Source organism: Mus caroli, chromosome 15 (genome assembly GCF_900094665.2).
Source record: "Mus caroli chromosome 15, CAROLI_EIJ_v1.1, whole genome shotgun sequence".
NCBI classification, from domain to species: Eukaryota; Metazoa; Chordata; class Mammalia; order Rodentia; family Muridae; genus Mus; species Mus caroli.
Window position 1 is genome coordinate 4,348,983 of NC_034584.1, and position 12,454 is coordinate 4,361,436.

The window sequence follows — 12,454 nt, forward strand, 5'->3', positions numbered from 1 at the left end:
AAGAAAAGAGAGAGAAGGAAGGAAGAAAACAAGGAAAGAAAGAAAGAAAGAAAGAAAGAAAGAAAGAAAGAAAGAAAGAAAGAAAGAAAGAAAGAAAGAAAGAAAGAAAGAGAAAGGAGGAAGGAAGGAAGGAAGGAAGGAAGGAAGGAAGGAAGGACCCCACAAATATGTCCACAGGCCAGTCTGGTGGAAGTAATTCTTCTAATTGAGGTCCCTTTTCTCCAAGTGTGCCACATTGGCCATCTACATGGTACTACTGGCATAGCCTGGACAGAGGCAAGAAACTCAGAACCAAGGCTGGGATGTGGCAGAAGCCAGGTCAGGTACAATCTTTCTGCCAGTCTAGGCTTTGGCTCTTATGTAAGGGAGCTGACAAGCGTTGGAGCATTCTGGACACATAGAGGACATGAGTCTAAGAGTTTACCACTGAGTGGAAAATAGAATCATGAGAGGCGAGGGGAGTGAGAAGATGCTCAGCTGGTAGTGTGTGCTGTGGAAGCATGGGTATTTGAGTTTAATCCCCAGTACACATATAAACCCTGGGACAAGCAACACACCTGCACTCCTGGTGCTAGCAAGAGGGGGATGGGAGGATCCTTGTGTCTTGCTGGCCCAGACAGCATAGCCCAGTTAGTGAGTTCCAGTGTGTCCCAAAAATAAGATGGTGAGCAGCTGAGGAAGACACATGTGTTGACTTCTGGATTCCATGTATACCCTATACTTGCTCACACATGTACACAGACATGTACACACATCTCAAAAACAAAGGTGAAAGTAGGTAAAGGAGATGGTTTGGGGGCCAGGTTAGGTTTTTAGGCAAGAGATAAAGGGGGGCTTACTTTAGTTCTGAAGCAGTTTATCCCTTACAGGAGCTAAGCATCCAATACTAAATTGCACACAACAGACAGTTTCCAGTCTTTCTTTATCATGTATCACACTGAAGGTGTATGTGTATGTAAAATCTAGTAGCTGAGCTAGGCAGGTAACCTAGCAACACACACACACTCAGATTCTTGCTGCATTTCAACAACTAAATGGGTTAGGTTTATGATAGTGTAATTTGAGATAGAATAGACACAATGTAATCTTTCTGAGCTTGCCAAAAACCAACCAGCCAACCAACCAACCAACCAACCAACCACTAACTCTTTCTAACAATCCTTTTGAAGTTTATTTTTCTAAGGCACATACAACCCAAAACTACTGAATTGCATGAAATGGGACGAAATGACCATAAAAGCTTAATACCTGACTTCAGAAAGGAGTGGGGGATGGGGGCTAGGTCTCCCCTCCCCTTGGTGTGTATTAAATCATCCCGATGGCTGTTTTCCCCTTAGTTAGTCATACAAAACAAATGCTGCAATACTCAGAATCTCAGAGAATTATAAACCTGTCTTCCCCAGAGGTTTCAGACATCTTGGTTCATATTCCCTCTGTGGGTACCCCTAGAACTCACAGCTCTTGTCCTGTTTGTAACCACACAGGGCAGCTGGAACATGGACTGGCTTTACTCCTAGACCCAGGACAGCATCTGTTCCCAACAGCCTCTCCTTTGTATTTAAATCATTCTACCCTTTCATTAGAACCACCATTTGCCATTCATTCATGTCAGTGAAACATAAATATAGTCTAGTTTTCTGTTTTGGGGATGGGTTTTAAAATAGAGTTGAGTTTTAGAGCTCTTTGTATATGCTGTTTGAATCTGGTCCTGCTCAGCCAGGTGGAGTCGGAGTAAACTTACAGAAAAATAGCAAAGCCAGGAGCTCTCACATCTCCGCAGCCTCTGAGAGCTGGTTTCTCAGTTTGCTATGATACCCACATACACCAGAATCCTGCAGCAACTTAATAAAATGCAGGCACCTTCATGCTCTCCAAACCAGGGCACCGAGGTGTCTAGGCACGGAAGTACATCTTAACCGCAATACAAGTCCCTGCATTTCACGGAGCATTTGAGAGTGTGTCCAAGTTGAGAGCTGTATCCAAGGCTATAAAACAAGACATTAGAAGTCAGCCTCTATGTGTTAAACCTGTCAGATGTTGTTCACATGAACAACTCACTCTTAGAGATTCATTTCCCACAGGGAACTGTGTCTTCGTTACCACGTCTCCTCTCTTTTGACAGCCATATTTTGCAAAGTGTTAGAGGGTACATTTTAGCCTTTGCTTCTAGAGGGCCACTGTGAACACTTAGTGTTTGTCAATGGATAATCATTTTGCCATGGGTCAGATTCTAGCGAGTTCCCGTGACTTAGAAGACTGCCCCAAATGATCATTGTTGTCTCACTTGACATTTCTGTTTTGTTGGACAGCCAATATGCCTGAAGATTATCCTGACCAGTTTGATGACGTCATGGATTTTATTCAAGCCACCATTAAAAGACTGAAAAGGTCACCAGATAAACAAGTGGCAGCGCTTCCTCGAAGAGAGAGGAATCGGCAGACTGCAGCTGCCAGCCCAGAGAATTCCAGAGGGAAAGGTCGCAGAGGCCAGAGAGGCAAAAATCGGGGGTGCGTTTTAACTGCGATACACTTAAATGTCACTGACTTGGGTTTGGGCTATGAAACCAAGGAGGAACTGATCTTTCGATATTGCAGCGGTTCCTGTGAATCAGCCGAGACAATGTATGACAAAATACTAAAAAACCTGTCTCGAAGTAGAAGGCTAACAAGTGACAAAGTAGGCCAGGCATGTTGCAGGCCGGTCGCCTTCGACGACGACCTGTCGTTTTTAGATGACAACCTGGTTTACCATATTCTAAGAAAGCATTCCGCTAAACGGTGTGGATGTATCTGACCCCGGCTCCAGAGACTGCTGTGTATTGCATTCCTGCTACAGTGCAAAGAAAGGGACCAAGGTTCCCAGGAAATGTTTGCCCAGAGCGGAAGATAAGGACCAAGATGGCGGAGGCAGAGGCAGAAGAAGAGAAAAAGAAGGAGGAAGGTAGCCATCGTGGGAGCCTGGTGGAAGAAGGCCCAGCTACAGAAAACTGGATAGGAGTGAGAACAGCCGTCTGAGCACTTCAGGGTGGCAGCTGATGTCACCAGAAGCTCAGGGCTGGTGTCCTTGCTTAGCTGTTGCCAGTGTTTATCTGATACAGTCCATGGTCACCGATGGTGGTCCGAGTCGTGGAAGCATTCAAAGAACCAAGCCAGTGTATCTCCTGTGGTTTGTTTTCACGTGTCTGAAGACGCCAGGGGAATGTGACAATTCCGGTGTCACCTCTTGTCACTACATTTTACTGCTGAAAATAAGAAAGATGTATTTTCCTGTCACTCAATGGATTCATACCCTGGAAAGGAAAGGGGGTGGGGAGGACAAAGGCGGAGACGAGAAAAAGATGACAACCTTTGAATTTGAAAACCGGGGCCTGAGGTTTATCACATCCAGCATTTTGGGGGACGCTTGGTGGTTGATTCTGGACACAGAGTGTGGGGGTATGGAGAAGTTGGCTAGGAACCCAAAACAGGCTGTCCTCATACTTAGAAACAAACCTGGAGGCATTTCCTTCGTGCCCTCAGAAACAGGAAGCAAGTTGTGGTTTTCGGCAGCATTCTCATAGGAGAGCCAATGGGGAAAGCCCCCAGCTGCCCCGGCCAGGGAGACCCCGGGGCCTGTTGGTTTACAGAGACGGATGTTACATACACAGCTCCGTTCATGCGTGGTCACCAGTGACCAGAGAAGCTCCTCGATGCAATGCATCTGTTTCAAATACAGAGATATAGAGAAGATATTTATTGAGATTTTAAGTTATTGTTATTTATTACCATTCACTAATGAATATCTTTTTTCTTCCCTTATTTATTAAAGTCTCTTTTCAAAGGTGCCAAAGTATATGTGCTCACAAAATACAAAGGTGACAGAAGGAAATATTAACATTGAGAACAAGGGTCCATTCTCTTCAGAGTATAAGAGGGTTTTTGCTAGGCAAAAAAATCACTTACTTTATAAGGCAGTCTTTCACTAACTGCCACAGATTTCAGCATTTCCCACCCACCCCCCTTTCTGTGGACAGGATCTCCTGTAGCCTAGGCTGACCTTGAACTTACTGCTTGGTCAAGGACGACCTTGGCCTTCTGATCCTCTGACTTCCTGTGGTCTTGGCATGGCAGACATCAATCACACCGTATCCGCAGGACTAAGTATAGAATTCAGGGCTTCATCCATGCCAGGCAACTGTAGGTACCAACTGGGTTACACCCAGCCCCTGCTTTCTATCTGTTAAAGGAAAGGGTCAGGAGGGCCATCTCAGCTCCACCCCCTCACTGGGAGTACCCGTGGGACTGCCACCTGTTTGCATCTCCTCTTCTATCCATCTGAGCAGCAAGGCCCCAGCTCCACTGCCCATTGAGTTCAGCTCTTCTTCCCCCTTCATCATGGGTACTATCATAACCATGCATTCAGAAGGCTGAACTGCCCTTGGAAGCCCTGAACATATTGTCACCTGAAAGTGCAATGAAGGCCCCTGACAGGCAGTCAGGGTTTAACAGCCCCCCCCCCCCGTCCTGGGGGGTGGTGGTACCTCTTCCTCCATCCTTGCCCACCTTCTTCCTCCCTAAGGTCACACAGACAGGAGAACATGAGGGAACTGTGCAGGGAGAGGCCATCTGCCTTGACCTTTGCAAGGGCTCAGTTGTCACCTGGGCTCAACTTTTGCTACCCCCTGGAATCCAATGGATTCCAAGGAGAAAGATGGACAGGAAGAGACATCTGATTGGCCATAGAACAAAGAAGAGGCCCTCCCTCATTGTTTGCAGGGAAGAAGCAGAGGGTGGGAATGGCACCTCTCCCTGCACCCCATAATGTACTTGTCTGGCAGCCGACAAACAGGTCATGCCTTGAGTCCTATGTTAGAGCTTGTTACAGATTTCATAAATGGAATTTTTATGTAGAAGCTAATGTATCACTCCCTTTGTGGCTGCTACCCCCCCCCCCCAGAGTAGGACAGATAGATCTAAAGTAATAAATGACCAATTAATTGGCCTCTCTCGAATAGTCATGTCAAAGTAACCAAGAGGTAAAAGTTACTAGGCACCCCTTTCCCCTTCCCTGGCCCTAAAGACCCAAGTTCCACAGCCTCTGCAGGACTGGGAGGTGGGGCTACATATGCAAGGCTGCTCTCTCACCTCCTCCTGCTCAAAATGGTGACAACCTCAGCTGCCCAGCACATCTCAGATGCCGTTCCAAACCCTCTGTTCACTCCAGAGAATCCTGACAGATGTGGTAGCTGATGCTCCCAGGTCCAGACACAGCCTCTAGCTCTCGGGGAATCCCTGAAGAGCTCAGCATCTCGAGCAGGTTCTAATGGGAGCAGGCTGCCCCGCCCAGTCCGCAGCAGGGTAAAGTTTGCGGTTCTTTACTGTTGCGACCAGCATCTGTCCCAGTAAAGAGCACACTTCTTTGGAAATTCTGACCTCTCTGATGTCTCGGTCGTTTGTGTTATACAACCAAAGTTCTCTACAAACTTTATTTTTGTACAATATCATTTTGTAACTTTTTACAAATAAAAGCTCATTTCTATTGCTTTCTGTGCTTTTGTATGTATTTCCTCAAGAGCCAGCAAAGTAGGTCTTGGCCGGGCAGGCATCAGATATTGATCGAGAGAACTGTGCCCTTCACCACCATTCAGTGCCATGATTGGTCAATGACCATACTCCCCCAATTTCTCAGGACCAATCACTACTGAGGTGGAATAAGGCTTGTAAGGTTGTTCTTTACTTATTCATTCAACAAATATTTATGGTGTGCCTACCTTGTGCCAGGTACCATTCAGAGCACTGGCAATCCAAAAGTGGCAATACATACATACATGCATACATACATACATGCATACATACATACATAAGTACATACATACATACATCTTTGGCCTTGGGGAACTAAGATTTTGTTTGGAAAAAGACATTGTAATTGATATGGTAGTCACCAATGCAATGGCTAGTATCAGGACTGCAAGCAGGATACTGTGGTCAACAATAACAGTGAGCCCACTTTACAGGTAACCTTGGGGCTGAATATAAGAAACAGTGTCACCCAATCAGAAGCATCCCAGCAGAAGCAGCAACTAATGCAAGACCCCGAGGCAGCCAAGAGCAGACAGAGCTCCTGGCTGGCACCGGAGGCTTCCACATGGCAATGCAGCCGAATTGCTGGAAATGTGCAGGCAGCCGTTGTTTACTGTGTTCTGGTAGGAAGAGACTAGAGAAGACATGTGACCATCCTGGATTGAGTGAAAGGAGCAGACACACACACACACACACTGTATTTGGGCATTGTGGTTTCTGGCTCACCAAGAAAAACAAAACAATCAGTAGACAACTTGGGAAACGTCATTCAACCAAGAAGAGTGCGTGTGTTGAAAACTGGGAAATCCTTAAAAATAAAAAAGAAACTTTCACCATTCCTCTAAGACTCTCCCCAGGCCCAAGCTGTCTCAGTCTAACAGCTGGTTCTCTTCCAGGTGTGTGTCCTCGGACAGAAGCTGCTCTGTGACACCAGGCTCTTCATGCTCACGTGACCATCTTAGGAGGGTTTTTCCTGGGTTAAGCAAGGAATCTGGGGTGGGTGCCAAGTGCAGTAGGTTTAAAATCACTTTTAAAAGAATGAGTCCACTCTTTGCGGACTGTGGTAGCATGTGCTTTTAATCTCATCACTTTCTGAACCCGAGACTCAAAACCAAAAAGGGGTTCTGTGTGAGTTACAACCGAGTCACTTTGGAAACAGAATCCCCCAAGGACAGGGAACCTGAGACATCGCCGCCACCACCACCATCATATAGCCCACACTTACAAATAGCAGAGAGGGATTCGGGTCTCAGCTAGGGGCCTCTGGCTTTTTTCCACTGGGTGATGACACCGTTGATTCCTGAGTGTCTTGTTGAGACACGTTAGCTGGATTCCTCCCATGCAATAGTTAACTCATCTTCAGCCTGAGCCACACGACATCCTGAATGAAATTAAAACCAAATGCTGCCAAGTCATCTCTGCCAATAAGCCAAGAGTTGGGGAATCAAGGGAAAACACACACTTAGTCACACATGCCCTGCCACATCCCTAGGCCATGGCAGGTGAATGTAATGGAGATGGGACTGTAGACAGGGGGTGTGGGGACCAGCCAGTGACACTCCCCAGGGAGTACAGACATAGAGACGTAAGTATGTAGACAGGAGCAACAGGTTAGAGCAAGGGCAGAGTGAAAAACACTACAGAATAAGGTTGTCGGATAAAATACAGGCATGCTATCCTGCTAAAGTTAAATTCAGATAAACATACATAATTTCTTAGTATAAGCATGTCTCCTGCAATATCTGAAATGTGTGATACGTAAAACATACTCATATTAAGAACATGGATTATTTACCTGGAGTTCAAATTTAATTAGGTGTCCTGTAGTTTAATTTGTTGAATCTGGCAAAAGAAAGTATCGTTGTAGCTGGACCTACGGCGTGGGTAGGGCTGGGCAAAGAGGGAGGCTGAGGCTGGGTTGGGCTGGGCTGGGCTGGGCTGGGCTGGGCTGAGAGACAGACATTTCAGGCAGAAAGGATTGTGTCACCCCAAATGACAGAAAAGCAGTGTGTGCATTCATGTGACAATGGGGAAACTCAGGGTAGACTGCCATTAGGTAGAGCTGATGCACTGACCAGGGAACACAAATCTTTTTGGAAACCCAGGAAATATTTTTATTCAAGGGCATATTTTAAGATCTATTTTATTTTTTACATAATAATAAGTATGTATGATCATGAATCCAACCTGTATTAAATTAGTAGCTATGACAAGACAGGAAAATATGTTTTCTTTTTTTATATGGAAAAGAGGCTCACAAAGGTACAAGTGCCTAGAGCCCACGAGAGTCCTGCTGGAACCTGAGTGGACCACGGGCAACATACTTTCCTATCCTAGCTCCCATTCCTTCAGGTTTCCCTTCCTTGTTAATTGCAAATTCAACCTCATCCTTGACAAGGCTTCTTCCCATCCTACAGTACAGACCAACTTCTCAAGAGATTTGCATCTATTCCCCACCTAGGAAAATACAGACCTAAGGACAGGTTATTAATATCCAGAGTTCATTCATGAGTTCGTTCTTTTGTTTGTTTGTTTGTTTGTTTTGTGAAAAGCCAAAATAAATGTTCTAGAACATACTAGCCACTGAGGGAACAGAAACTAGGAGGCATGTCAGAGGGAAATGAACCCTGTGTGTGGACAGTGATGGAGGCTGAGAGGAAGTGTGGCCCTAGGACATTGGATCACCCTAGAGTTGTATAAAGCTAGAAAGGGGACAAGTTTCTGAATGTGCAGAATAAGGTCTCTGAACTTGGGAAATTCCATAGTGTGTAAGAAATTTTAATCCAGTCCCTGTTCCATTCTTGATTCTCCATTGCTCACTTCATTTGTTGGGCATCTGTCACCTGCAAGGGGAAGATACAGTCACCTGAAGACAATGCCCTCCGGGGCCTACCAGATTAGAAGAAGCATCATGAAAACCCTAGGGGGCCACAGAAATATGAGGTCACGAGTCAGGTGAGCCAGGTGGGGTGGAGAAAGCAGTCAGGGATGGTGTCCTAGAGGTGACTGCCTAGATGACTACTAAAAGATATATAGAAATGTTCCAGACCAGAGCGGGCAAGAACAACTGAAGAGTGCAGCCATCAATTCTATCAACACTTTTGGCTGGATATGGGCATGGTATCAGACTGTGGACTTTATGGAGCAGGAAGGGATTAAGCAGCATCCTACAGTCAGGACGATGAGGTGGGGCATAGGGCCATCCTTGGGAGAGGATCCTGTTTGGTCTTCCCACCTGCCTCTCTCTCTCTCAGGCTCTCTACCTCCCCAGCTATGAGGATTTAAAGAAGAATGGCCCCCCGTAGGCCATTACAAATATATAACTATCTGAATGCTTCATCAAGAAGTGGCACTATTTGAAAAGGATTAGGAGGTATGGCTTTGCTGGAGGAAATGTGTCACTGTGGGGGATGGGCGTTGAGGTTTCAAAAACCCACACCTTGCCCTGTGGGATCTTTGCCTGGAGATCCAGAGGTAGCTCTCAGCTACTGCTCCAGCTATGCTCCCTGCCAGGATGAAAACAGACTAAGGCTCTGAAACTGTAAGCAAGCCCCAAGTAAATGCTTTCTTTTCTAAGTTTCCTTTTGCCTTGGTCAGTGTCTCTTCACAGCAACAGAACAGTGTCTAAGACACAAGCCCTTACTCTCCTAAGGTCTTGACTGCGTAACTTTCATTCATTCATGTGGTCTCTTCAGTTAGGAGAATGCTAGGGTTTCCAGACAAGCATTGTCTAAACGGTGCCCTTGAGCTATAGAAGGCCTCCAGAGAATCAGAGCTTCTTTGATTCTAACAGTGCAGTAATCCTGTCATGTCAGTCCAGTCTGAAGAAGAGACATCTCCATTAGAGTATTAGCCAGGGTTCTAAGAAAGCTGTGGGGGAAAGATTCATTTAATCTTATTTAACACCAGCATTTCACAATGCTGTTTGACCAAGGAGTGCCTCTGTCTTCTAATAGAAGTATTCTGGTGGTTGCAACATAGGAAATACTATCCTAGAATCAAAGGAATGTCTCTCTCAGGGAAGAACCACAGAGAGACAGCAGGTTACTTCTGTGTAGAAGACTCTTCCCAGAAGCCAACCAGAGTTGACAGAGTTGAAAGAGAACAAAAGGAGTCCGGGAAGAAGTGTCATGTGTCTCTTTGGAGTAGAGCATTTCATTGTTATTATGAGCCCTCCCACCCCAAGGCCTTTCCCTCTGTGCTAGCAACATTCAATAGGGAAGCTATTCTGTCCATGTTAAATGACTGACAGGAAGCCAGAAGCATGCCGATCCATAACTGCCATGGTAACAGAAATGAGAAGCAAACCTTGGTTATTGTAACCCACTGAGATTGGGATGTTGTTTGTTACTTTGCGTACCTTGACTTATCCACACAGGTACACACATTTATGGTGATGAGGTACCACAGGACCATGAAGAGAATCGAAACTACCCATAGTAACAACTGGGCCATAGTACTGATTTAAGATTTGATATCAAGTCTGATGGGAAGACAACTTCAAGAAAGTGGGACATTCTACAGCTACTGGAGCTCAAGAAAGGGCTGGCCCTCCAAAACCAAAGCTGCAACATCTCAATGACACGGGGCAACAACAGGATATCCAAAAGGAGTCCTGGTGTCCAGTATTGATGCTGTGGCAGAAGCCAGTGGCCTTGAATCAGACCAATGACTCATTGCAAGGGACATTTGCAAGTAAAACTGTTGGGCAAGGGTCTACTGTGTGACACACTGCAGCTTCCGTGGTGACATTTTTTTTCTTTAATTTTATTTTTTGTTTTCTTTTGAAGGGAGAGGTTGCAAGGGTGGAGGGCAGATAGGGAGGGACTTGGAAATGAGTGTGACTGGGATGCATGATGGGAAATCCACAAAGAATCAACAAAACATTTTAAGAAATTAAGTGGGACCTATCTAAAGAATTGTTCCAGCTGCTTTGTTGAGGTTAGATGGTAGAGATGACAAAAGAAGAATCAGGGAGGCTAGCTGAGAGAGTCCATGCCAGTGGCAATAATGACTTGGACTAGAGCCTAGACAGGCTTGCTCAAGGACTGGGTGTGAGGAGAGCTGGGGCGCCCAGAGTTGATGCGGGACCTAAAGTGCATGAGTCTGACACCAATGCAGCGATGCTTTTCATGTGAGTGAGAGCCGGTGTCTCACCTTGGACCTCTTGTGTTGGGAAGGTCAGACCTTCCTAGCATTCTAACCCCAGGTAAAGCAGGGGCTGGTACAAGGCAAGGATCTGAGAGAGCCTGCCAGGCCAGGGCTCTGGAATGCCATTAAAATCATGCATGCCAGGCAGGTTGACTAGGGTTCTGGGATGAATCTACCACTGCTCCCTCTGACAATGTTTAGCATGAAATAAAAAGTATGGCTTTCAAACATTGCCACATGAAAGAGTCTTGAGCAAATATGGCCAAAGCTTGTCTGCAGAGTCTTCCCAGTGACTGGATCCCAGTCACCACTAGACTTATTTTTCTGTCTGGTCGTTCCAAGCCCTGCACCACGGTTCAGCAGGACAACTGATTGCCTCCTAGTAGTCAGATTCTCCTGCCAGTCAGATCATCCAATCCATCAGATCCCCCACAGCATAGTCAAAGAAGTATTTTCTTTGGCTGGAAGTTGCTTTCGGCCCCAACTCTTTCCCTTGAACTTAAACTCTGTATGTTTACTTATGAATGTTCCACAGAATCTCAGAACACATGCTGAACTTCTGATCCTTTGTCTCTGTGGCATCATTTTCCAAGGCATGCCTTCTTCTAGAAAGAATGTTCTATCATAATGCTCCAAGCTCTTCAGCTGGTATTTATGACTCTTTGCTGGGCTCCTATGGTCATCGCTCTTCATGTGAACTGATCAATCCGATGGATGGACTCTTAATAATTTCTTGGCACATATAGATAAAATACGCACTGATCTTGTGTTCTCTGACCCGAGGATCCCTAGGAGAGGGGCCAGTTCTGTAGAGTCCTGAGCACATATCTCATGTGTTGCACATGCTCAAAAAAATCACCTGTATTTGTCAGGACTTTGGGTTAAGTGACATACACATAGTACAGCATGTTTATACTCTAAATGAGAATGGATGAGCTCAAACAGCTCCAGAAAACGTGATCCCATGGTGCTATGAGGCATGGCCCCTCTTGAGCTCTCCCCGCTCACTAGTTTCCTCTGTGTTTGTTTCATTCTCAAGCTGTCTTTCCCAACATGGGAGCAGAGATGTGTGGTGGAAGCTACAGGCTTATATCAGACTCTACACTTCAGTAGAGAGAGTCAACTTCCCAAATGATAATTCCTGAAAGAATCTTTGGGGAGATGCTGATTGGCCAACTAGAACCAAGCACTAATCTCTTGATCAGTCGGGGGAGAGTTGATTTTTCTCTTCTGGTCTTAGGGCATGCTTCTTTTTTTTTTTTTTAATTAGGTATTTTCCTCATTTACATTTCCAATGCTATCCCAAAAGTCCCCCATACCCTCCCCCCCACTCCCCTACCCACCCACTCCCACTTTTTGGCCCTGGTGTTCCCCTACTGGGGCATATAAAGTTTGCAAGTCCAATGGGCCTCTCTTTCCAGTGATGGCCCACTAGGCCATCTTTTGATACATATGCAGCTAGAGACATGAGCTCCAGGGGGTACTGGTTAGTTCATAATGTTGTTCCACCTATAGGGTTGCAGATCCCTTTAGCTCCTTGGGTACTTTCTCTAGCTCCTCCATTGGGGGCCCTGTGATCCATCCAATAGCTGGCTGTGAGCATCCACTTCTGTGTTTGCTAGGCCCCGGCATAGTCTCACAAGAGACAGCTATATCTGGGTCCTTTCAGCAAAATCTTGCTAGTGTATGCAATGGTGTCAGCTTTTGGAAGCTGATTATGGGATGGATCGCCGGATATGGC

At 45.8% G+C, this 12,454-nt stretch overlaps 1 protein-coding gene across 3 annotated transcripts in view; it reads left to right on the plus strand.

The window, feature by feature from the left end:
• Positions 1-5,518, plus strand: part of Gdnf (glial cell derived neurotrophic factor) — a 25,430-nt gene extending 19,912 nt beyond the window's left edge. For all 3 annotated transcript variants that reach the window (XM_021183875.1, XM_021183876.1, XM_021183874.1), the window contains exon 3: positions 2,310-5,518. In XM_021183875.1, the coding sequence (XP_021039534.1) occupies positions 2,310-2,794 (485 nt within the window). In that variant the 3' untranslated portion in view covers positions 2,795-5,518. The remainder of the gene's footprint in view (positions 1-2,309) is intronic.
• Positions 5,519-12,454: the final 6,936 nt, after the last annotated feature.